The 25,774-nt window shown below is 39.4% G+C and overlaps 3 protein-coding genes and 1 non-coding gene across 6 annotated transcripts; 2 read left to right on the top strand and 2 right to left on the bottom strand.

The window, feature by feature from the left end:
• Positions 1 to 63: 63 nt before the first annotated feature.
• LOC111203870 lies at positions 64 to 8,011 on the bottom strand. Of its 3 annotated transcripts, none has more exons than XM_048767433.1 (11): positions 7,388 to 8,011; positions 7,171 to 7,218; positions 2,506 to 3,098; positions 2,232 to 2,435; positions 2,084 to 2,173; positions 1,892 to 1,990; positions 1,552 to 1,806; positions 1,432 to 1,470; positions 1,048 to 1,353; positions 565 to 951; positions 64 to 472 (listed from the first exon to the last, which is right to left on the bottom strand). In XM_048767433.1, the coding sequence occupies exons 3-11, from the start codon at positions 3,079 to 3,081 to the stop codon at positions 212 to 214; spliced, it is 2,217 nt and encodes a 738-aa protein (XP_048623390.1). In that variant the 5' UTR covers positions 3,082 to 3,098; positions 7,171 to 7,218; positions 7,388 to 8,011; the 3' UTR covers positions 64 to 211. The 3 variants fall into 3 exon arrangements, with proteins under 3 accessions (XP_048623390.1, XP_048623389.1, XP_048623388.1); XM_048767432.1 differs by having other exon boundaries at positions 7,393 to 8,011; XM_048767431.1 differs by having other exon boundaries at positions 7,171 to 8,011.
• Positions 3,081 to 7,194, bottom strand: LOC125592737. Its single transcript, XM_048768121.1, has 6 exons — positions 6,980 to 7,194; positions 5,247 to 6,900; positions 4,535 to 5,160; positions 4,175 to 4,459; positions 3,984 to 4,089; positions 3,081 to 3,903 (listed from the first exon to the last, which is right to left on the bottom strand). Exons 1-6 carry the CDS (start codon positions 7,009 to 7,011, stop codon positions 3,298 to 3,300), a joined length of 3,309 nt encoding a protein of 1,102 aa, XP_048624078.1. The 5' UTR covers positions 7,012 to 7,194; the 3' UTR covers positions 3,081 to 3,297.
• Positions 8,012 to 14,768: 6,757 nt separating the features above from the next.
• On the top strand, positions 14,769 to 14,875 carry LOC125593651. The gene has a single exon (XR_007329551.1). It is a non-coding gene; the product is annotated as a small nucleolar RNA R71 (small nucleolar RNA).
• A 5,450-nt stretch (positions 14,876 to 20,325) lies between these two features.
• Positions 20,326 to 21,264, top strand: LOC106431300. The gene has a single exon (XM_013872109.2). It carries the CDS (start codon positions 20,326 to 20,328, stop codon positions 21,262 to 21,264), a length of 939 nt encoding a protein of 312 aa, XP_013727563.2.
• The last annotated feature ends 4,510 nt before the right edge of the window (positions 21,265 to 25,774 follow it).

Here is a 25,774-nt window from a genome sequence, read left to right as displayed (position 1 = left end):
CATTAAAATATGCTATTTCGCCCAATAAATGGTTCACTATAAATACACAAAATGCTCAAAAAGAAGTAAACAAAGTCTGAAATTTCATAATAGAAATACCATATCATAATTAAGTTCAAAAGTAAGAACACAAGTGTCATTTGCACTAAGTACCATAAGTTCATAAGTTCTAAAGCAATGAAAATAGAAGACCATACGTTCTTATTCATCCTCACACGATGACAACCTTGTCTTCAGGCCATGCTATAGTGGTACCAATAGCATCCTCCATACACTCGATTGCAGATGTAGGCCTCCAAACCATGGCATCATCCACCTTGACTACATCAACCCACACACGAACTGCATTTTTTCCCAAAGGAACAAAATGCACTAACTGTTCTGGGTTGTTTGAAGACCAGCGTCCTTCTGCAACAACAACTTTCTGACCGGTAATGTCGAGCAGTTTGCACTTCTGACCTTCTTTCACAATCTGTGTATGAGAATGATGTCCATTAGTGTAACACATATGAAAGCATTACCAACTTTATTAGATATATCAACACAACCTACACTACTACTTACCTTCCGAGAGCTTGAAGGAGTTTGTGCCACTGGTTTTAAAATATTAGCAGGAGCCGGTGGAGTGTGTACTTGTGACTGCGTAATAGGAGATTCTGTAGCTGGTGACTCAGAGTTTAAACTGTCGAATGAAACTCTGCTGAGAGGCCATGCTACATACGACTTCAAACAATCACCGAGGGTTGAGTGTTTTTCTGTTGGCCTCCAAAGAAAAGTCTGAGGTAACGTCACCGCATCTACATATACTTTCACAGCATTTGGTCCAAGAGGAAGGCCATCCACCAAGGCTTTGGGATCACGACTCTCCCAACGACCTTCAGCAACTGTTTCTTCATCCTGTGTTAACCAATGTAGAAGTTTGCAGTTGTTCTTCTCTACTGTCTCAGGGCTCTGTCAAAACAATAAATTCAACACGTGAAATACATTACTAGATTTTAGAAAACAGAAACTTAGACACCAAAGTGAGATGAGGACTGAAAACCTTACTTTACCAAGAATGTGATCTGGATCGATCTCCTCGTCAAGAACAAGAAGAGAATCTTGAGGCCACGCAACTGTTTCTCCTACAGCCTGACCAATAGTGTAAATTTTTGGCGCCGGTCTCCAAAGAAATGCATCTACTTCAATAGCCGTCTCAACTACCACCTTAACTGAATTAGGGCCCAATGGCACATTGTTAACAAACTCCATTTCATCCGATGACAGAAAACGACCCTCGGCTACTTTGCATTCCTTGTCACACCAATCATATAGGATACACTTAGGCTGTGGTGTCCAATTATTCGTCACACTCTACAAAGATTAATCAACACAACAGTTACATTCCGTTCAAGTTAGTTGAGCATGAATCCGATTTGCACAAGTACTTACTCTTGGTGCTGAATTCTCACCCTCTTCCGATTCTGGCCTCTGTAATTAGAAAAATAAATAAGGTTTGTGTTCTTTAATAAGAAAAAAAAAATCACAGGAGAGTTGCTCAGAAACACTTACTCGACTATTCATTTTAGCAAGAGCCTCTTGCAATTCTTCGACCTGCTGCTTCAACTTATTTTGTGTCTGTTGCATTTCAGTCACATACTTGTTCTTCACTTCGAAAAAAGCCAGTTTGCTCACACTCATTCCTCTACCCATAGCCCTCAATCGTCCAGGATTGTCAGGTCCCAAGATCTGAGTAAGAGTATCTTCTTTTGGGTTTGATGATGATGATCCTTGATGGTCAGACCGAATAAACTCAGTAGCCTTTTCCTGTCACAAGTTCAAATTTTTATGTGAGATTTTTAACTCTAATTTTAAACATCACAAATGAATAAGAGAACAACATAAGAATTACTATTTTGTCAGCAGCATCTGTGTTTACTGCAGTGCCATCCTTTTTAGTTCGTGACTTCACCCACACATTCAGTCTCGTCACTTCAGTGCCATCCTTTTTCTGCATAATGATTCAGGTTTATGATTCAAGAACAAAAAAATTCCAAAAAAATTCCAATAAATACACAAATCAGGCTCCTGTATATATACTTACTAAATCTTCTGCCAATCTAACCATTCCTTTACGGCTACATGTGTGAGGAATCTGCTTACGTCTTCTTTCCTTGTACGACTCCCTAACAGCCTATATAGAAGTGTTAGAAAGCAGATGTAAGATAATATAACTAATTAAGATGTCATACCCTGAACTCTTTACTAGTCTTCTCTTTCACAAACTTCTTCCACTCTGCAAGTTGAATATTATCTGGCCTCAACTTCAAACGCTCTGTGTGATTTTCAGCATTCAGAATCTGATTAACCAAGCGTGATTTAGAGGCCCTCCATATGCATCCCATCTGTTTCATAACTGCCGCTTTCTCGTACTCTCCATCCAGTTCAAAACGTAACTACAAGAACATTAAAAGTTGTAAGGCAGAGTTCGTTAATTTAGTTATAGTGTCAACAGAAACAAATTACCTGAACAGATTTCCATAGAACAGTTTTCCGGTCGTCGCCTATTTTTCTCCAATCATCTATCACCACAGGAACATGTTCCCTCACCAAGGGACCTAAGTACGAAGAGAGCTTAACTGATCCTTCTCCACAGGGTTCTCCAAATGCTGTGAAATCCACCTTGATCCGTGCATTAGGATCTCTCGCAATATCTTTCATCTTCGTTGGTCCTCGTCGTTTTTTATTGTTCGGCTGAACAGTATCAGTACCCTCATCAGTAGACTTAGCACCATCGACATGAGCCTTTGCACCTTCGGATTCTTTCTCTTGTGTGTCTTGAGGCTGCGATTCCTGCTGTGTTTCCAGAGGCGGAATCTCTTGCTGTGTGTCCCAAGGCTGCATATTCGGCTGTGTGTCCAGAGGCGGAATCTCCTGCTGTGTGTCCCAAGGCTGCACTTCCGGCTGTGTGTCTTCAGGCTGTGATCCCTCTATCTGCTTCTCATCTTGCGTTTCTTTAGTATATATGGTGCGGATAAATTCAGGCTCATCATCGTGCACAATCATCTTCCTTTTCTTTGATCCCCTTTTTCCTTTAGCCATGGCTTTCCTGCAACAAACTAAAGGGAAACTCAAAAAAATTAATCAAATGTCAAACCAACTCAACACTATATGCAAACAGAAATAAATATAGGTAATCAGTGAAATCAATCATATATTGCATTGGAAAGTAACCAACTAGAATGTCATGGAAAACCCAAAAAAAAAACGTATATTCCTTCACAATCATCTCTGACATTCTCAGACTCATCTGATATGTCAAACGTATATTCCTTCACAATCATCTCTGACATTCTCAGCCTCATCTGATATGTCTTCCAGACACATATCTATATCCGAAGGCAATGGTCCTACATCTGCATGTCCATCTTCAGGTTTCTCATCACTGTATCTTCTACATGGACCCTTCATAACTACATACCAACTCGATTCATCAGTGTCCCTTGAGTAAAATATTTGTCTCGCTTGAGATGCTAAAATGAATGGATCCTTTGCAAAGGATATGTGGCTGTGATTAAAATTAACCAGCGTAAAGCCATCCTCTACCTTCACACCGTTACCTTTAACTGCCCACTCACACCTGAATATTGGGACGTAGAAGCCATTGTAGTCTAGTAATATAATATCAACTACTCTCCCATAGTAGGATACAACGTCGACCACCTGAGCTGTGTCCTTTGCACTAGATCTACACATTGCTGTTGCTTCATAGTAAACACCACTATTCTGACTTAGCCTATGCACCACATTTGTGTGAAATCGTAGCCCATTCACAATGTAGCCTGTGTAAGATCTGGCTATACTACGAGGACCATAAGCCAGCCACTTCAGAGTGTCTTCCTCATCAGGTGAATCAATAGATATCTAAAATTTATTCCATTAAAAATTGTTAGCTACACAACATGGTATAAAATCGGATTGAAACATATACAGTACTAGCAGACCTGTTGCTTTAGCCACGCTGCAAATTTTTCAGTGTGCATACGCCATAAATATGTTGCATCCCTTTGACATCTACTATTCGAGTCTTGTAGATGTTGTAAATGAGCACTTGCAAATGGAAAAAGCAAACCTCAACACTGAAATCTTATAAAAGTCACAATCAATACTTTTATATATACTAAGAGAAACTTACTCAACATATGGATCCACCATGGCCGTGTTCTGTATTACAGCAAGATGAGCTATTTTCAACTCTGCTTCTGAAAATTGGAATGAGCGGGCGGCTGATATAGGACGACCTTCGAGGATGGACTTACTCTCATACTCAGTGTTTCTGTCCTCTTTTTCTTGCACATTTGTTGTAGTAGTCAAGAAAGCCGAGCAGAACTTCATGCACTCATCCGCAAGATAAGACTCAGCTATACACCCCTCTGGTCTTGCTGTGTTTCTGACATAGTCTTTCAAGACTTTCATATACCTGTTTTAAAAGAACATAGGTCATGATTAGTAAGTCCATTAGGAAGATTAATAATTTTTTCAGTGGAGAACATACCTTTCAAATGGATACATCCATCGGAAATGGACCGGACCACCAAGTCTAGCTTCTCTGCCTAGATGCACACACAAGTGAACCATGATGTCGAAGAAACTTGGTGGCCAAAATCTTTCAAAAATGCAGAGAGTCTCCACGATTTCAGATTCCATTTGCTGAAGTTGTTCCATATCGATTACTCGTTGGCATAGAAGGTTGAAGAAAGCGCATAAGCGGAGAATGGCTACCCTAGGACCCTTAGGTAGTAAGCCCCTGATTGCTACTGGCAGTAGTTGTTGCATTAGGACGTGATAATCATGAGATTTGAGTCCCAACACCTTACACTCCTCTAATGATACACAACTAGATATATTAGCACAGTAGCCATCAGGACCTTTAAAATCATATAGCCGCTTACAGAAGATGTGTTTCTCTGACTTTGATAAAGACCAGGGAGCTGGTGGAAGTAATGTCCTTTTACCCTGAGCTTTTGGATGCAAATCTTTCCTGATACCAAGACTTTCAAGATCCTTTCTAGCCTTTAGACCATCCTTTGAATTGCCACAATGTAACAATGTCGCAATCAAGCTTGCAGCCACATTCCTCTCCACATGCATAACGTCTAGATTATGCCGAACAGGGAGCTCCTTCTCATGACAAAGCAAATAAAGAAAAATATCAGAACAGCTCTTACAGACTTAAACAGTTAGTAAATGTTTAATTTTAAACATACCTCCCAATAAGGCAATGAGAAAAAAATGGAACGTTTTTTCCATCTAGACAATTCCTCTTCGTCTTTATCTCCTACATCTTCATCCTCATCAGATCCACTTAGTTCATCTTCCTTATCAGATGGTATGTCAACTCGAGTAGCCCTCTTTTTCCCAGACTGTTTTCTATTACCAAAAACATTCTTGTAATTTCTCAACACATATGAGACATTCCTGCCTGTGAGTACCCTTCCCTTCGTCCCATGTTCCGTTTTCCCATCAAACCAAGCCTTCTTTCCTCTAAAACTATGCAAGGGAGGCAAACTTTTCCGGTGGCCCATAAATACAAACTTCCTACTATTCTTCAGCCACAAACTATCTGTGTGCTTCCCGCATATAGGACAACCCATTTTACCCTTCACTTTACAACCAGCAAGATTCCCGTAAGCCGGGAAATCACTAATAGTCCAAAGTAGCATTGCCTTAAGGGTAAAGGTAGTCTTACTAACTGCATCATACGTTGGCTCACCTATTGACCACAACTGTTTTAAATCTTCAATCAACGGCTCTAAGTAAACATCTATACTATTACCCGGCTGATGTGGTCCTGGAATCAGCAGACTGAGCATTATGTTCTCCTCCTTCATACATAGGTCAGGAGCCATGTTGTAATTCACCAGTAACACAGGCCAGCAACTGTATCGGCTGTTCTTCATACTAAAGGGATTAAACCCATCTGTTGAAAGCCCAAGTCGCAAATTCCTCTCCTCCGCTGCAAACGACGGATACTTGTCATTCATTGACTGCCAAGTAACAGAGTCTACTGGATGTCGGAGTTTCCCATCTGTGCTCTTGTTATTGAAATGCCATCGTAAATCCATTGCAAGTTTCTCCGATCTGAACATCCTTTTCAGACGAGGTATCACCGGAAAATATCTCAAAACCTTCTGTGGAACACCCTTCTTGATTTCACCAGTATGCATGTTGGTCTTCCATCTAGACGCTTTACATGTTGGGCAACTCTCAGCCGTCTTCAGCTTCTTTCTAAATAAGCAGCAGTCGTTAACACAAGCATGAATCTTTAGATATCCCATATCAAAAGTTTTCAAAAACTTCTTGACATCATAAGTTGATGTGTGCAGCACATTGTCTTCAGGTAACATATTTGGCAATGTTTGCAGCAAGTCATCAAAGCTCTTGTCTGACCACCCATTCTGAGACTTAATCCTAAACAAAGAAACTACAGCTGATAGCTTGCTATGACTAGAACACGTCGGATACAAGGGGGTTTCAGCCTCTGCAAGTTTTGCTAAAAACTCATCTTCTTTCCTGTCCTCACCCTCAACTGACTCACGTAACTGTGAACCCCGGTTGGCTAAATCCTCATCTACAAAGTTTGCAGCTTCATATAAACTAAGAATCTCAGCATTCCAGCATCTATCTTTAACATCCACTACATCAACAGAGCTACCATCTCCATGGTGAAACCAATCCGTCCGTACCTTGTAAGCATCATCCATTCCATTTATAACCAAATGAGAGACAACCTCCTCACTTGTATGGCGATACAGATTACGACATCGGGCGCATGGACATACAATCTTCCCATTAACTCCTAACTTATCAGTAACACCATTGACAAAAGCTCGGGCAGCTCTCTCGTATGCAGAATCAACTCTTAAGTTCATGAAAAAAAAAAGTTATGACGCGAATTTTTGGAATTCTATAACCTGAACACTTAGGGAAATGTACATACCTACTTATATGAACCCACGACTTGTCCAACATTATTAGGACCCTTGCCAAAATTCCAAAAAGTGTACATGGTTCAAGCAACAATGACAATATAAATTTTGCTTCAATGTCTAAACCGCAAACAACTAGATAAATGTCTACAAAAGTATACAAACTATTAGATAATGTGAATAAGTGATCGATGTGTCTAACCTCGACAGAATATAGAAGACGCAAGCTTGTGAAGTCACGAACCCGCACCTGCAAAACAAAAAAAGAACTGATTAATGGAAACAAATATGAACCGATAACAATGAAATTAATCAGAACTTGAATCAATCGAATCTAACACCTATTTACTTTCACAACTTCAATCAATCAAAACTAAGACCTATATACATGCACAACTTGGATCAATTGAATTTAAGACCTCACTCTTAAATTAGAGTCTCGGATTTGAAATTGGAGATGATGATGGCTGAATCCAATTGTATACTCTGTTAGGATGAGCGACGAGATTACGGATGGTGAAAGATGAGAGATCGAGGCGGAGATGGTGGAGAGAGGTTGTGGAGAGGAATGGAAGATGGAGAAAACGCGGCGGAGATGGTGGAGAGATGATGTGGGGAGGAAGGGTTGGTGGGCGATGGAGTCGTAGATGGTGGAGAGAGGATGTAGAGAGGAAGGGAAGATGGAGAAACGAGTCGGAGATGGTGGATAGAGCTTTGAGCTCGATGGAGGTGGAGAAGAAAGGGAAGACGGAGAGAACGAGGTAAGTAAATCCGATCCCTTTCTTTTTTTTTTTTAATGCTATGAAAAGTATATGTTCTTAAAACATACCGCCTAAATCCATTTTTTTCACTAAGTGTTGGCGCTTATTCTAAAAACTTGGGTGATTAGTGAGTTTTTTTTTTCACTTTACCGAATTTTCGGCATAGCATAAGTAAAGTGCTATAACTTTGCGAGGCAGACTTCCAAATACCTTTCCATAGCAGTTAGGAAAATTGTGCTATCTTAATCTGCTATGAATACCTATATTTGTTGTAGTGCTACTAATACTAGAAAGCGATTACCGAATGATACTTTCTATTTAAGGGAAAAGAGAACTCATGGGCATAGGGATTAGACCTTGGGTGATCAAGTATCGAACTAAGGATGGCAAATGATCAATCAAACTATCAACCTTAAGCTTAGACACAATCTTAAACAAACTCTATGTCTAGATGAATGTTCATTTACTAACATATCTCAAGCATCAAATGTCTTTGGTTGAATAATATGAAAGCAATCATTACTAACAAGTCTATTGGCTATCTTAACATTTTTAACAACAAATGTCTTTGGTAAAGTATGTTAAAAGCTTAGGAGAGTTGTCTCAGGCATTTCATCAAACACCTTGTGGGTGGAAAATGCCTATCGATCAACTTCTGAGTGGCCAACTCAGAAGATGCATTATGAATACTCTACTAGCAAGGAACAAGAATGATCTACACTAAAACATCCTAGAACTAACCTAATCACCCTTGATCTCCCTAACCCATGAATTCAAAAGGTGATGATTACTCACTAATCTCCATGATTCCTCTTAAACCCATGGTGGATTTCGGATTAATCATGTAGAGAAATAGATAAGAAATCAACAAGAACACAAGACGAGAGCAATCAAATCTGAATCAAAAGAAGTTTTTACTAGTTGTTCTCCGGAAGAAGGGATTTTTTTCTGGTGTCTTACAAAAGTACTTAAAACATAGGTTTTCAGAAGTAAAAACGTGCATAATGAAATGACCAAAAGGCCCTTAGAAAAACATGAGTTCGACAGGCAAATAGACGCGGAGCGACCTCTCCATGTCGCTCTGGCCAGGTCGCTCTGGGAGGGGTGTCTCGCGATAGAAACGCGAGCGACCTCTCTACGTCGCTCTGGCCAGGTCGCTCCGGGATGTGTGTCACAGCGACTTCATGTAGTCACTCCGGGAAATCACCTCCCTTGAGCTCCAAATGTACCCAAATGTCTCCAGGAACTCCATGTGGTACTCCAATACCTAATAGAGACATATGTAAGCAAAATGCAACCTAGACATGGCTAAATCCTAATCTATATGATGAAAATGCACATGAATAAATGGATAAAACAATGTGAATATGCAAGATATCAAGGGCAAGGTGAACAAATTTTAAGAACGAGGTTGCAGTTGTTGCAAAGCTTCAGCACAAAAATTTGGTTAGGTTTCTTGGGTTTTGTCTAGAAGGAAAAGAGAGGATACTGGTCTACGAGTATGTGCCTAACGAAAGCCTTGATTACTTCCTCTTTGGTCAGTTACGCACTTATACTTAATACTTTGTTCCAATGATTCGTTAATCATTCTTTAAATTTGAGTTTGCATATATTTAGAGCTAAGCGAAATGTATGGTTGCTCACAGACCCTGCTAAGGAAGGTCAGCTGGACTGGACTTGCCGATACAAGATCATTTGTGGAATTGCTAGAGGGATTCTATATCTTCATCAAGATTCACGACTCACAATCACCTCAAAGCGAGTAACATTCTCCTTGTTGCGGATATGAATGTCTGAGCATTTATATAATGGGACATATATTAATAAATACATACCTTCAGTTTGATAACACTATATAGAAAAAATTACTCTCATAGACACTTTTTCACATTTCAATTGGAACAAAAGACACATTACACTTGACACACACTTTCTTGTTGTTCAATGACTTTATCACCCCTCAACCAAACCAAACTAATAGTAAACTAGATGGAACCAATCATAACACATGTTTAAAATCCAAAAGTGAAGGTGAAAACCCTAATCTTTCCTAGAATCCAAATCTCAATTTCTCTCACTCATTGCGACTCCGATAACTAAAACCTCTAACAAAACACCTTTGTCACTCTCGTTTCTCTCAAGCCATGGTGGAGCCTCTAGCTTAATCGATTTTTCATTCCTCATTCGAGTACCAACACTGATCTTCCTCCCTTCTCATGTTCCAGCTCCTCTTCCTCGGCCTCCAACTTTTTGCTCAGAGGCTGGTCCGCCGGGATGGCCTCTCCAAGACGTCCCTTCCCGTCGCCGTGGTCAAGCTCCTCCTCGATGGCCGGTGAGACTGGTATTACGTGCATACGCACACCAATTAACCTAATGTGCACACTACCACAATCGAATGGTATGTCGATGTAGCACTTTACGATCGAATCCACAGAGACCAATGATACACATTATTTCTATAGGATCAATATCAAGCTAAAACAATATGGGGGTTTTAAAGTTGATTTCGTAACAAGCAAGTAAGAGAATGATTTAAGGTTTTTCAGATGATTAAGAATGCTAGCCTAGGGTGGTTTGATCGGGTGTTAAACAAGTGTGTGCCAAACAATTATTCAAGTTCAATTAAGAGTAAGTCTACAACTCGGATCACTCAGGTTGAATCAACCCACTCTCGTGGTATTGATTCCTTTGCAAGTCGGTCTTGATGCCTAAACTCTCGTTTGGATCAAGATGCGCTAGCAAGCTTTAGAAATCAAGTCCGATATGTTCACAATACACCCTAATATCTACTCTCGCTGACTAGGGATGCAATGCTCATTCATAACAGATCTACCAACCTATTACACGGTTAATGAACATGTTAAACCTAGGATCTAACATTAAGCGGCCAATTTAATGCAAGCATTAAGAATAGTTATGAATGAAGACAATCAAGGGATTCACTTATCTATGTTTAACTCACGGATCTAACACCCTAACACCCTAGACTAAGCAAGTAGATTACTCAGCTATGGACAGAGAAAACATAGAGATAACAGATGAAGAAAACATGTCTGAATCAATAATAAAAAGCAAAGAGGGTTTAGAAATCTTCTCCAAAGGATGTAGAGATTCTTCTCCCTTAACAAGAGTACAAATTTTCTCTCTCTAAAATCTCTCTGAAAAATAGCATAGAATGTCTAGAATAATAGGAAAAGATATATATGCAGGTCTGTGGCGGCCAAGGAGTAAAAGGGGGAAACTCTAGGTAAAATCCCGAAATATTTGGAAACTTCCTTAAAAATCTCTGCCGCTGGAACAGGCACGTCAGACTGCTCTGCACGACTGCTCTGCGTAAAAAACTCCAAATTTGCACTATTTTTCTCTTCTTTTCCTCCAACTGGTTTATCTCCCATCCAATGTAACTCCAGATCTATAATGACTCGAAAAGGACTAGGAAGACTCGATAAAGACTTGAAAACCAATTAGAAAACATATATACAAGATGCCAAAAACACCATATATCAATTTTCCCAGACTTAGATCCTTGTTTGTCCTCAAACAATGTCACGTATTAAGAACGGGGAGAAAGGTTTGAAAGTGTGGGAACTCTCTTATTCTCAGCAACCATACTTTAACCACGAATCTCTGAACCATATAAGCAGTAAAACTAGGACAACACAGCCTTACCAAAACCCCACTGACTGCTGTTCAAGATCGGCTCCATACTCTACATCTCAAACCTGCAAAACCTACACTTTCCAGACAAATCTCCTTACATTCGATTAAGAGTAGCGTGAGCTTCTCATCACATGCACTGTTCAGGGTAGACGGTCTAGGTGTGGAACAAGCTATTTAATGGTGGAGTTAAGAGTGTTTAGGGGCTACCATTTTTTTGTAGAGGATGCAGGATATCGCGCAAAACTGCAAGAGAAGACGGATCTATTGATGTCCACAGCCTCTACTCGTTTTTGCTATATCTGGTGCGACTGTTCTATTGATGGAACATGCGACTGTTCTATTGATGGAACATGCGACTGATTGTTCTGCTTTCCACTTTTCTCTGCATACTCTTCAACACTTGGTACCAACTTCTCTCTCGACCTTCCCAGTGGCTCCATGTTTCTTTTCTTTCTTCCCCTTCTCCATCACCTTATTTTCGTTTTTTTTTTTTTTTTTTTAAGACTGATATGGTGATGTGACGAAAAATGAGGTAATACATGATGGTTTTGAGTGCCACTGGTGGTTCTGATTTTGCAACCATTCTGGTTCTCCACCCCTGCTCTTGCGCAGTTCATTGGTTATGGAGCGGTTGCTCCCTTAATCTGCTTGTTCTCCTTTCTGACTGAATTTCTGTAGCAATAACGAGTAAGATGCTGCGTCGATCTTTTCCTCTCCGACCTTTTTGCACATATCTGGACATATGACACTGAAAAACAAATGCATGAAGGTGGAATAAAGGCTAAGGTGCAGGGTGGGAACTAGCTAAAGATGAGCTAGCCACTCAGGATCAGCAAGATGGATAAAAAGGATAAGAAGTCCTGAGTGTGTTCTCGTTTCTCTGACCTAATGCCCATAACAAGAAGAATTTCAGTCAAGATTAGGTTCAAGTTAAATGAAGCTACGTCTTTCTAGTGTAACCTCGACAAGTCGAAATCTTCTGGAGAACCAAATGAGATAATGTCAGGGTGTTCCAGGTCCACATGTGTGTCTTTCGCCACTGCTAAGGTCACTGAATAAGATAACAAAAGCACGAGGTGGTCAGTGATCAACACATAATAAGGTCCTAATTCCCACAAAATTTTGAGTGACTCGATCATAAAAACTGACTCAAAAGAAAAACAAAAGAAATAAACAAGTTAGTAAACGATGAAAACCCTCCCCCAGACTTACTTCACACCGTCTCTGGTGTGAAAATAAATCAAAAAGAAGGTGAAAACAAGAATAAACATTTTTTTTTGTCGAGATACCTACCTGAGTGGAGCGGGCGCTCCACAAAAATTATGGGTGTTCCATCGTAAGATCTCCGCCTGGAGCAGTCGCTCCTTCAGCAACCCAGAATTTTTAAGTATCTCGGATTTTTCTGCTTTTTGACCTGAGACTCAATAAACTAAAACGAAAAATAAGCAAACAAAAACAAAACCAAGTTATATTTACACTTACCAGTGGGTTGCCTCCCACCAAGTGCTTGGTTTAAGTCATTAGCTTGACTTGGTGACAGGGATCAGTCGGGTTGAGCATGAGGGCTTGTTCCAAAACAAGCTCCACAATCAGACATGTTCAGCTTCAAAACTCTGCTCAACAACCCTTTCACAGCAGCTTATCCTTTCTCTTTCAGCTCATGTGTGAGAATTACTCTGACTTTGGAGAAAGGTTTAGAGGTATCCTTGCACTTTACCTCATACTCAATGGATTTCTCATCACACAACCGAGGTATCAAAGTCATCATAGGGTCACCCTTGACCCTTTTCTTCTGGATTTTTTCATTCACCCTTGCAGTCCCACTGAGTTTCTTGGTATCAGTGTGAGGATCTCCATCCAGGACTTCTTTGATCTCAGCCTTTTTACCAAGCTCCTTTTTAGCAACAATTTCCCGTTGTTCTCCACTAACCACTGAGATGCAAGAGGCGTAGCGGATTTGTGATCTGGTTGGGAGAGCCTTGTAGAAAACCTTCTTGTTGATGTTGGAGAAGGAGACTCTCTTATTAGGCATGTCGACGACTGCTCCTACTGTAGCAGAAATGACCTTCCAAAGATTAAAGGCATCTCATGATCCTTGCTCATCTCAACAACCTGAAATTCGGTATGGAGAGTACAGTTCCCAAATTGGACAGGAAGGTTACGAATTGTACCATAAGAGACTGCCATGGAAGAGTTTGCAAAGGCCAGAGTCACCAGAGAAGGCTCAACATCAACAATGCCCAACTCGTCTACAATCGCTTTTGAGACAAGGTTCACACTAGACCCAGGATCACAAAGAGCTTCCTTGAATTCCACTCCAGCAATGGAACAAGGAAAAAAAAACTTTCCAAGATCATCAACCTTAAGCAGTACCTTCAGCGATGGTGTCAGTGCTTCAGTAAAGAGTGCCTTGATATCCTCCTGAGATTCTCTGCAATTTTTGAAGAACATATGCAATGGCCGAATCTCCCAAGCATGTTCAAATGAGATATTTTGAGGAAGCCTTCTTACCATCTTCCTAAACCCAGCCAGCTGTTTTGCACTAATAGGATCCATCAGATGTTTAGGTGGAATTGGATATGAAACCTTAGGAACATAGACTCACACTGGTGGAATGTCAATAGGTTCGTCGGGAGCAGTCATTTCAGAGCTAGCAGGCTGCTCTTTTCTCTCTTCTGCGCCTGAAGCAGTCTCAACAGACAGTTGCTCTGGTTCTTTTCCCTCAGGTTTCTCACATCTCAGCTCTGTTGCATTACAGTGCTCAACCCTAGGATTCATCGCACTCTTTCCAGGAAGCATACCTTGCTGCCTCTTAACACTCTCAGCTGTTTGAGCAAGTTGAACATCAATCCTCTTTATGTGGTTGCTCACAGTATCATACTTTGTATTCAGCTAGGTTAACATGTTGTCCATCCTGGTGTTGATGTCTGCAGAAACCTGATTCAATGACTTGCCCTGAATCTGCATACCCTACAACAGCTGTTGCATCATCATACCCAGACCCTTCAGCTCATCTGGTTGACTATTCTCGGCAGCTGGAACAGCTTGCCGATTGCTCTGCGGTTGTCGCTGGTTCTGGTTCTGAATCTTCTCGGCCGTAGCTTGCTCCATGCTGAAGACGTGCCCTTGGTTATTTTTCAGTAGCTGATCAACCTTGGCAGTCAGCTCATCTATCTTCTGGGTGTCGAAACTGTTCCCTTTCTTGGAGTGATCGCTCTCCTCGTTCTTATTGGCTGAGGTAGCAACCATGTTCTCAATCAGCTCAAACGCTCCATCAGTGGTCTGAGTCATGAAGTCTACATTGCTGGCAGAGTTCATAGCACTCTGAAATTCCCAGTCAACTCCATCATAGAAAATTTCCAAGAGGTAGTCATCATCAAATCCATGGTGAGGACATTCTCTGCGATAGTCATTGAAGCGCTCCCATGCGTCACAGAAAGGCTCATCAGTGAGCTGTCTGAAGGAGGTGATCTTGTTCCTCAATGCAGTTGTTCTCGCCTTAGAGTAGAAATGGTTGAGGAATGCTACTCGGACCTGTTCCCATGAAGTGAGAGAGCCGGTAGGGAGAGAGTTCAACCACCGTGCAGCTTTTCCATTAAGAGAGAATGGGAATATCATGCACTTGATGTAGTCTGGTGGTACGCCATTCGCGCGAGTGAAACTGCAGACTTTTTCGAAGCCCTCAATATGCTCCATTGGAATTTTGTAGAGAGACCAGAGAACACCTTTCTCTGTACTAGACCGATCAAAGAAGGCTTGATCTCGAAGTCCTGCCTAGTGCAGGGTGGAGGAACTATGGCAGAACGAGTAGTAGGGATGTTACAAGGAAGGTTTCTCTGCCCGATTGAAGCAGTCTGCGCCTGTTGTTCCTGCTGCTGCTGAGCAGCTTGTTCCTGCGCTTGAATGGTCTGTTGCAACTGTTGCATCTGCTGCTGCATGAGTGCCATTGCAGCAATAAGATCATCCTGATTGGCTTGATCACCCATAGTGGTGTCGGATTGCCTTGGTTGTTGATGATTTGTTCTTTCAAACCTTGCTAGCTCCTGGTTGGTAAGTGTAACTAACTCTCCTTGTGCGTTTCTCCGAGTATGTCTACTGGTTATGCACCTGAAAAATTAGCTGCAACAAAAAGGATAGAGCAAGTTAAATGTCTTAGACTAAATAAATAACCGAAAAATAAAGGTAAAAAGATGGTCCCCGGCAACGACGCCAAATTGATATTACGTGTATACGCACATCAATTAACCTAATGTGCACACTACCACAATCGAATGGTATGTCGATGTAGCATTTTAGGATCGAATCCACAGAGACCAATGATTACACTTTATTTCTATAGAATCAATATCAAGCTAAGGAACGTCTTGGAACTATTGAAGTGACCAACCTATCTAAAAAAAGTTTTGAAAGGAAAACGCACCGTTTTGTGAAAGGCGAAAAAAGGCGATTGGCGACGACGGATTTCGAGATGGATACGGCAGATCCGCCGGGCTTGCCTAGCGCTCTAAGGGGTGGTAGGGAAGATCAGGATACGCGTAATACGTGTACGAATCATGATGCAGCGGTTGTTGAGAAGGAGTTCGAGAAACAAGACGGATCTGGGAAACAGATTGTCTCCGAGAAATTGGGAAGATCTGAGATGGATCAAGTGAAAGTAGGGGAAGATTTAACGAAACAGAGTCGATCTGAAATCAACTCAGATCAAATGAAGAAAGGAGGACCATCGAATGGTTCATCATGGGTAGAAGTTGCGCAGGAAAAGAAAATTCTGAAACAATATGTGATTGATATTACTGAGCAGGAGGGTCAAAAGACAGTAGAGATTCCAGATGATATTAGAGAGAATGTAAATCATATATGGGAGGATTTTCTGATTGGAAAGTTTTTGGATACGGCTCCATACATTGCAAGGGTTCATGCCATTGTAAACAGGATCTGGTCTCAAGGGGGGAGTTTCCAAAAGATAGAAGTGTTTGAAGTGGATGCTACAACTATGAAATTTAGAGTCACAAATCCGATGATTAGAGCTCGGATTTTCAAAAGAGGCATGTGGAATATCGGTAACATACCACTGGCTGTCACCAAATGGACACCGGAAGAGCTAAAGGTGAAGCCGGAAATCAAGTCTATTCCATTATAGGTACACCTTAAGAATGTGCCCTTGAACATGTTTTCATGGGAAGGTTTAATTTTCATCACGAGCGCAGTTGGGTTCCCAGTTAAACTGCATCCTGAAACCGCTTCTTGCTCAAACTTCAAAGTTGCCAAGATATTTGTGAATGCAGATTTGTCAAAGGAATTGCCCACGAAGATAAACTTCACAAAGAATGGCAAGTCCTCATTGGTTGAGTTCATATACCCGTGGCTTCCTTTACGGTGCCATACTTGCAAAAGATGAGGACATGAGGAGAAATCATGTGTAATGAACAAGAAAGATGGTGTGGGAATGTCAGACCAGCTAAAAAAAGAATATGATTTTGGAAACTAATGGGAAGGATAAGAAGACTATTGAGAAGTTCAAAGTTAATGAAGATGATGAGAGAGTAGTGATAATAAATGACGAGATTGAAGAGGGACAGATAGTAGAGCAGTGGTTGGATACGACGCAGGGTATGACTAGTAGAAGTCCTACAAAAAGAGCTCTGAAATATGGAGAGTTGAAACTTTTGACCCCTTCAAGATACGAGGTGCTTAATGAAGTCAATGAAAACGGGGATTTGATTGATCAAAATGAGAAGCAAAAAGAGATTGTGATAGAAGTAAGTGAAGTGGAAGAAAAGGAGGAAGAAGACATAAGTATAATATTAGTGAATAATGAAGATGTCATAAGTGAGATAGAAGCTCAGAAAGAAGATGGTAGATGTGTAACCGAGACTAATAAGGAGGAAGAAGGATGCGAAATAGAAGCAAATAAAGAGGTTGAGAGTAATGAAGCTAATAAAGAGAATGATATAAGGGATGTTGAGAATAACATGGAGGAAGTTCAAAAAGAAGAAATGGTAAAATCTCCCACGTATTGTGAGATTGTGAGGAGTGATGCTGGAAAGGTAACTCCACATAAGTCTACTAATGCTGAGAAGGTACAGGTTATTAGACCTTCATTGCCAAGAACATCAAAAACGTTTCATAAGGTGTTCCCAGAGAGTTCAGTGCCTGTTAATCCGGGTAGAAAAGTCACTCGAAAAGCCTACATATGACGGGGTTTTTCTGGAATGTAAGGGGGTTCAACAAGTTTTCAAAACATGAAGTTGTGAGAAACTGGATTCGCATAAAGGAGCTGAAGTTTGGTTGCTTGATAGAGACCAGAGTAAAGGAAAATAAAGCAAAGCAGATTGTTTCAACAGTTTTTCAAGATTGTTCTTTCATCAACAACTATGAATTTAGTAGAAAAGGGAGGATATGGGTAGTTTGGAGTCCACAAGTGCGGGTTACACCAGTTTTCAAGTCAGATCAAATTATAACAGTCTCAATTTTATTGGAGGGGGATAATGAGGAATTCTTCTGTTCTTTTGTTTATGGAGAAAATTTAAAGGAAGATAGAAGAGAGCTATGGGAGGATATCAAAGCTCATCAAGATTCGGCAATGTTTAGAGGGAAACAATGGATTATTATGGGGGATTTCAATGAGATTCTTGATGGTGAGGAACACTCTAGCTATCAGGATTCGGGGCTCAGTAGTGAAGGAATGCGGGAATTTGAGAGTGCAGTTCAGTATTGTAGACTTATGGATCTTGGATGTCAAGGACCAAAGTTCACTTGGTGTAACAAACGTCAGGAAGGGCTTATTTGCAAAAAATTGGATCGGTTTTTGGTTAATGATATTTGGCTGCACAAACAAGATAAATCTTATGGAATGTTTGAAGCGGGGGGTTGTTCTGATCATTTGAGAGGAAGGTTTCATCTAAAAGCAGAAGCAGTGGGGAAGCGGAGGCCTTTCCAGTTCACAAATGCGGTCGCAGAGACACCGGAATTTCTAAAGTTGATTGAAGACTACTGGAAAGATACTCAACCTCTATTTCAATCAACTTCAGCTCTTTTCCGATTTTCAAAATCTCTCAAAGGTCTGAAACCTCTCCTCCGAGGATTGAGTAAGGATAAGTTAGGGGATTTGACTAAGAGGGTTACAGAAGCTTATAACAATCTATGTGAGAAACAAGAAAGGCTGCTCATGGGGCCGTCAGGTGAGACTATTAAGGAAGAGTTGCTGGCAGCAGAGAGATGGCAAAGGATTTCTGGTATTGAGGAGAAGGTGATAAAACAGAGGTCTAAGATGCATTGGTTGCAGCTGGGTGATGGCAACAATAAAGTCTACCATAACGCAGTAAAGGTGAGGGAGACAAGGAATGCGATTAGAGAGATCAAATGCCCATCTGGTTGTGTGGCAACATCTCACGAAGATATCAAAAATGAAGCAGAGAGATTCTTCAATGAGTTTCTGTCTTATGAGCCGCCAGAAATACAAGGAGTTTCGGTAGAGGAGATGCAACAACTATTAACTTTTCGTTGCTCTAACGAAGAAAGGGCTCAGCTGACAAAGACAGTTTCAAGTGAAGAGATCAGAGATGTATTATTTCGAATGCCAAATGACAAATCTCCGGGTCCAGATGGTTATACAACGGAATTTTTTAAAGCGTCGTGGAGCATTATTGGAAAGGATCTTACTATAGCAGTTCAATCCTTCTTCAGTAAAGGTTTTCTCCCCAAAGGCTTGAATACAACTATATTGGCTTTGATACCCAAGAAAGACAATGCAACTGAGATGAAGGATTATAGGCCAATATCATGTTGCAATGTCCTATACAAAGTGATATCCAAGATCATTGCTAATAGGTTAAAAGGTACTCTCCCTAACTGCATCTCTCATAATCAGTCCGGTTTTGTTAAAGATATGCTGTTAATAGAGAATTTGCTACTAGCAACAGAAATAGTTAAAGACTATCATAAAGAGGATGTTTCACCTAGATGTGCTCTGAAAATTGATATTGCAAAGGCTTTCGATTCTGTTCATTGGCCTTTTCTACTGAACACTTTGAGAGCTTTAAACATTCCGGAGCAGTTTGTACATTGGATAGAGCTCTGCGTCTGTACTCCTTCATTTTCTGTCCAAGTTAATGGAGAGCTAGCAGGTTTTTTTCAGAGTAAAAGAGGGCTGAGGCAGGGGTGTGCTTTGTCGCCATACTTGTTTGTTATTTGCGTGGATGTTTTATCTCATCTTCTGGATAAAGCAGCTTCTCAGAAGATTATTGGCTATCATCCTCGTTGTCAAAACATTCCACTCACTCATTTGAGTTTCGCAGACGACTTGCTTGTATTCACAGATGATACTAAACGCTCTATAGAGAATGTTCTAAAAATCTTTGAAGATTTTGCTGCTATGTCTGGTTTGAGGATCAGCTTAGAGAAGTCCACATTATATACAGCGGGCTTATCTGATAATCAAGAAGGTGATATCCTAAACGCTTTTCCTTTTGCATCAGGGGAGCTACCGGTTCGTTATTTAGGTCTTCCTTTACTTCCAAGAAGAATGACAGTGAATGATTATATGCCTCTGGTCGAAAAAATAAGGAAAAGAATGAGTTCTTGGACAGGCAGATTCTTGTCTTATTGGGGCGCTTACAGTTAATCAGTTCTGTTATTACGAGTATGGTGAATTTCTGGATGTCAGCATTCAGACTCCTAATAGTTGCTTAAAGGAAATTGAAAGCTTGTATTCAGCATTCTTATGGTCTGGTCCAGATTTAAAAACGAGCAAGGCTAAAGTAAGCTGGAAGGATGTGTGTTTACCTAAGCAGGAGGGTGGATTGGAGCTCAGACCACTGAAGGAAATTAATGTTGTTCTTGGTCTGAAGCTATTATGGAGGTTATTTTCTGCTCGGTCTTCTTTATGGGTAAAGTGGATACACTGTTATCTGATACGAAAGGGTTCTTTCTGGTCGATGAGAAGCAATGCAAATGGATCTTGGATGTGGGGAAAGATTCTGAAGCTTAGAGAACTTGACAGGTCCTATCTTAAGATGGAAGTAAATAATGGAAAGCACACGTCGTTTTGGTATGATTCTTGGTCTCATTTGGGTTATCTAAAAGGACGGTTGGGAGACAGAGGAACGATTGATCTCAGAATAAAGGAGAATGCGTTAGTAGCGGATGTATTGAGTAATCATCGTAGTAGAAGGAACAGGCTGGTGATTTTTAATGAGATAGAAGATGAGATTAACAAGATGAGAGCTAATATCAGTCAAGATGATGATATACCGCTTTGGAGGCAAAAAGATGATAGATTTGCTAATCAGTTTTCCACGAAGAAGACTTGGTTGTATATGCGTCAGTCTCAACCAAATTGTAATTGGAGCAAGGGCGTGTGGTTTTCTCAATGCACTCCGAAATACACGTTCATAGCATGGGTAGCCATTAGAAATAGATTGCAAACCTATGACAAGATGCAACTATGGAATGCTACAATAGATACAGTATGTGTGCTGTGTCAAGAAGAGCGGGAGATTTGTCAGCATTTGTTTTTCAGATGTCGATTCTCTGCAAAAATCTGGGAAACTCTGGTTGGTGGAATCATGAAAGAGGCTTTCACTACTGACTGGAATGTGATTCTGGAGCTGATAGCTAATCCTAGAGGCACATTGACAGAAGGTTTTCTTCTCCGGTATACATTTCAAACGCTGATCCATAGCATTTGGAGAGAGCGTAACGGCCGTAAGCATGGTGAACAACCAAAGGATGAGACAGTTATGATCAGATGTGTTGATAGAACAATTCGATTGAAATTACTAGCAGTAAAGGGGAAAGGGAAGAAGTGCTTTGAAGAAAGTTTGAGAATATGGTTTGGAACAAGAGCACAAAGCTCTGTTCAGTCTGAAGTTTAAAGGGAATTTGTTCTTTTTTATTTCTTGCTTTTGATTACATATTAACAATAGAAGCAGTTGATGTAAATATGTTTTGATTGAATAAAATTTTACATTCATTAAAAATATATATATATATATATATATCAAGCTAAAACCATACGGGGGTTTTAAAGTTAATTTCGTAACAAGCAAGTAAGAGAACGATTTAAGGTTTTTCAGATGATTAAAAATGCTAGCCTAGGGTGGTTTGATCGGGTGTTAAACAAGTGTGTGCCAAACAATTATTCAAGTTCAATTAAGAGTAAATCTAGAACTCGGATCACTCAGGTTGAATCAACCCACTCTCGTGGTATTGATTCCTTTGCAAGTCGGTCTTGATGCCTAAACTCTCGTTTGGATCAAGACGCGCTAGCAAGCTTTAGAAATCAAGTCTGATATGTTCACAATACACCCTAATATCTACTCTCGCTGACTAGGGATGCAATGCTCATTCATAACAGATCTACCAACCTATTAAACGATTAATGAACATGTTAAACCTAGGATCTAACATTAAGCGGCCAGTTTAATGCAAGCATTAAGAATAGTTATGAATGAAGACAATCAAGGGATTCACTTATCTATGTTTAACTCACGAATCTAACACCCTAACACCCTAGACTAAGCAAGTGGATTACTCAGCCATGGACAGAGAAAATATAGAGATAACAGATGAAAGAAAACATATCTGAATCAATAATAAAAAGCAAAGAGGGTTTAGAAATCTTCTCCAAAGGATGTATAGATTTTTCTCCCTTAACAAGAGTACAAGTTTTCTCTCTCTAAAATCTTTCTAAAAAATAGCTTAGAATGTCTAGAATAATAAAAAACGATATGTATGCAGGTCTGTGGCGGCCAAGGAGTAAAAGGGGGAAGCTCTAGGTAAAATCCCGAAATATTTGAAAACTTCCTTAAAAATCTCTGCGGCTGGAACAGGCATGTCAGACTGCTCCGCACGACTGCTCTGCGTGAAAAACTCCAAATTGCACTATTTATTCTCTTCTTTTCCTCCAACTGGTTTATCTCCCATCCAATGCAACTCCAGACCTGTAATGATTCGAAAAGGACTAGGAAGACTCGATAAAGACTTGAAAACCAATTAGAAAACATATATACAAGATGCCAAAAACACCATATATCAGAGACCGCCATGAATTCCGAGCTCAAGATCTTCGTGGATGGTCGGCAGTGTTCGTTATCTTCTGTGGAAAGCAGAGTCAAGTGTGGTCTCATCCAGAGAGAACGTGGCAAGCTTTCCCCATCTGATCTGTAAGTATCTCTACTCTTGAACAACTCAAGAACTCTGCATCTGACAGTAACATATCTCTCTTTCTTATCTCAGTTTTTATTTTGAAATTTGATTTATTTTGAGATTCATACTTATTTTATGTTATTTTCATCATCTGGCTATTCAAAGTTTGAATCTTTTGTGGATCAGATTTAATTTTTAATGATATTTCATATTTGGATTTAGATATGTAAACGGCAACACTATTGGTTTTATATTTTGAGCAAATGTAATTTTTTTTTGTAAGTGTGTTTGCATGTTTGGTGTGTGTGTTTTCTGTTGATTATCTAAGTCATTAATAAAATCGAAGAAGTTGAATTCTCTTAACCGTCTCTTCTACATCTTAATTTCATGTTTCTAAAGTATTCATTTTGTGATTGTTTCATCTCTTGACAGAGGAAAAGCTGTGAAAATGGGAGCCCCAAAGCATAAGTGGACACTGAAAGAAGAAGAAGCTCTTATGGCTGGAGTACTCAAACATGGAAATGGAAAATGGCTTTACATACTCGCACGACTCTGAGTACTACCTCTCTCCTGACCCCAACCCCAACTTCCACACTTCCCATACCCCTAGCAGCCACATCTACACCTCGTTCTTTTGCTGATAACCACATCCACAAACCCCCCCCCCCCCCCCCCCCCCCCCCCCCCCCGTCCACAATAGCACCAACCACTCCTCACAAATCCCAAACAACCACATCCATAGAGGCTCTTTCCGCAATACCCGAACAAGACGCACATAGTGATCTCAGCTGTCTTGATCAAGTTACTTTTTAGGTGCTGATTAACAATCTCTTTTACCTCTTGTTCACTTTTGTAACGTATGTACTAAAACTTTCTTTTGTAGCCTCAACCGGTTTTTGCTAGGCGCAACCATTCTTAGACTCTAGTGTACAATTTTTTACTTGTCTTTTGCAATCAGCCTAATTATGTGTCCAAATCCACTCACAAGACATTTTGTTCATCATTTGTCATGTTAATTATTAAAATATATTAAAATGAATGTTAAAATGTAGAAACAAAGAAATTACAATTGATTATAGCAATCATATTTATTTATGTATTTTTTTAATTTAAAATACAAACAAATAAAGATAGAGAGGTCAATGAATAATAACAATAAAACAAATAGAAAAAGAAAATTAAATTAATACATCTTCTATCATCCTCCGCAAGAGTCTCTTTTGTTCAAAAACAAAGAAGCAATAACCACCCTTAGATAAAAAAAATAGTATAAAATCGTGTAGTTAATAATCAATCTCACTTACCTATAAACCAAACAATATTTAATGTCTAAATTATACTAACAAAAGAGGCTACTTACCAATTTTGGTTTCCCTACCAAAGTCCAACTAGTTTACTAAATGACCAAGGGTATAATTGTCTGAAATCAGCATCGAAACCAGCATTTGTGTGCTTCAAGCAATAAGTATCTTATTGGGTAAAGAAAAAGAGAAAAGTGTCTAATTATGTAACTCAGTCTGCTATATATGTAACCTGTAACATGTAGTTATTGTTGTAAATTTGAAATGATCACTACTTTTCAAAATGATAAACTACACGACGTGAGTAAACGATTAAAAACCATATCATTCAGACATTAAAAATCAAATCCTTTTAATTAGGAGGATATACGGAGATGTTTTATACTTGGTGAAGAGAGTCGTCGTCTTAGTCTTTACTTGCCCCCAACTAACTACGTTCATCCCTTTAAAAGAGATTGACTAAAACGTGTTGTCTAAGTCAACTGTTATTTGAAAATTATGTTTAATGCTTCAGCTTTTTACCGTTATGAAAAAAACGTACAATATTTACTGTTTAGAATACAATGTCATGTAAAAATTAAATATGACTAGATTCTTTAACCGCGCTACGCGCGGTTTATATTTTGTATTGTTTTTTGCATTTATTTTTAAAAATTCGTTAATTTTATGTAATTTTATTTATTGAACTCAATTGTTTTGTCCTACAATTTTACGTGTTACTTGTAATTTTAAAATGTATAACTTTGCATATTTATCTATTAGTTATCTGTTATTTGGATCATTGTGATCTGACAATTTTTCTATTATTTGAACATATTATTCCATATACTACGTGGGCATTTACACGCGAATGATATGATATAATTTGGTAAAACTTGTCATTTTTGTATGTATATTTTTGTTTGTATTTAGTGTAAATTTAGAATATATTCTTGTCTGAGACATTTAAACCGAATGCTTTTTACTATGTTCTGCATATATTTTGTAGTACAGAGTTTTCTATTTTTATTTTTTATTTTTGAAAAGGGCTTAAGTTTTTATTTTATTTTCTCAAATGTATCATGGATTATGTGTTGTAAAATAGGTTTCCATCGTACGAAACCAAAAAAGAATAACATGATTAACACAATAAAGATGAGAATGTAGTGTATGGTTATTTTATTTCGTTTTGTAAACTAAATATTACATCTAAAATTTAGCAGGATTTCAAATTATAAGAAGTGATACATTTGGCTAGGATTCAGCGAAAGAGTTATAAAGAGAGAAACAACGGAAGTTGAAACGTCATCGTCTCTCATCTTGCAAGGATCAACGAAGGGAATTAAGTTTTAAGAAATTGAGGTTCTTAAATGTAGGATAATGGCAATTTCAGAGACTTCAATAAGAACAATGAAGATGAAGTATTTTATTGGATTCAATAAATAGTGACATGGCAAAAAAATCATATTTCATTGGCTGATTTAATTTGCTGAGGTGGATAGGCTCAATGGATCTTATATTCTCATTTTAATAGAATAAGATTTACTGTTTTAAAAATTGCTATAGGTCTTATCAGTACCAATGATTAATCCGAAACCAAATACAATTACACATTTAAAACATGCAAATTTATGAACATGGACATATAAAGGACAAGAAATACTTGAGCTCCACGAAGAAACAAGCAGCATAAGTGAAACAGCACGGCTAGACCAACGGGAAGCTTAAAGAGCTCAAGAACACTGTAAATGAGCTTACATAATCTATTACAATGTCAAATTACAAAGGTAAAAACCATAATGGAACCAAAGAGGAGGGTAATCAAGAGAATATTGAAGATTTCCAGAACCAAGAAGATTAACAAGAATGCTTTACGATATGACTTGGAGGACTATCATCATGATGAACTATATGTAATGCACATACAGCATGAAGCGCTGGGTGATTGGGTCACTAA

The sequence above is a fragment of the Brassica napus genome, chromosome C9, assembly GCF_020379485.1.
Source record: "Brassica napus cultivar Da-Ae chromosome C9, Da-Ae, whole genome shotgun sequence".
Classification (NCBI taxonomy): domain Eukaryota; kingdom Viridiplantae; phylum Streptophyta; class Magnoliopsida; order Brassicales; family Brassicaceae; genus Brassica; species Brassica napus.
The sequence above is the reverse complement of the archived record's forward strand: the minus strand, read 5'-3'. Positions and strand labels throughout refer to the sequence as shown.

Coding starts and splice junctions, on each gene's coding strand:
- LOC111203870 (XM_048767431.1), bottom strand. CDS start 3,081: ATGGCTAAAGGAAAAAGGGGATCAAAGAAAAGGAAGATGATTGTGCAC. Junction 1,807..1,891: donor CAGATGCTGCTGACAAAATA/GTAATTCTTATG, acceptor AACTTGTGACAG/GAAAAGGCTACTGAGTTTAT. Junction 473..564: donor CTCCTTCAAGCTCTCGGAAG/GTAAGTAGTAGT, acceptor TCTCATACACAG/ATTGTGAAAGAAGGTCAGAA.
- LOC125592737 (XM_048768121.1), bottom strand. CDS start 7,011: ATGTTGGACAAGTCGTGGGTTCATATAAGTAG. Junction 4,460..4,534: donor TGGATGTATCCATTTGAAAG/GTATGTTCTCCA, acceptor CTTTTAAAACAG/GTATATGAAAGTCTTGAAAG. Junction 4,090..4,174: donor ATGGTGGATCCATATGTTGA/GTAAGTTTCTCT, acceptor TCCATTTGCAAG/TGCTCATTTACAACATCTAC.
- LOC106431300 (XM_013872109.2), top strand. CDS start 20,326: ATGAGAAGCAATGCAAATGGATCTTGGATGTGGGGAAAGATTCTGAAG.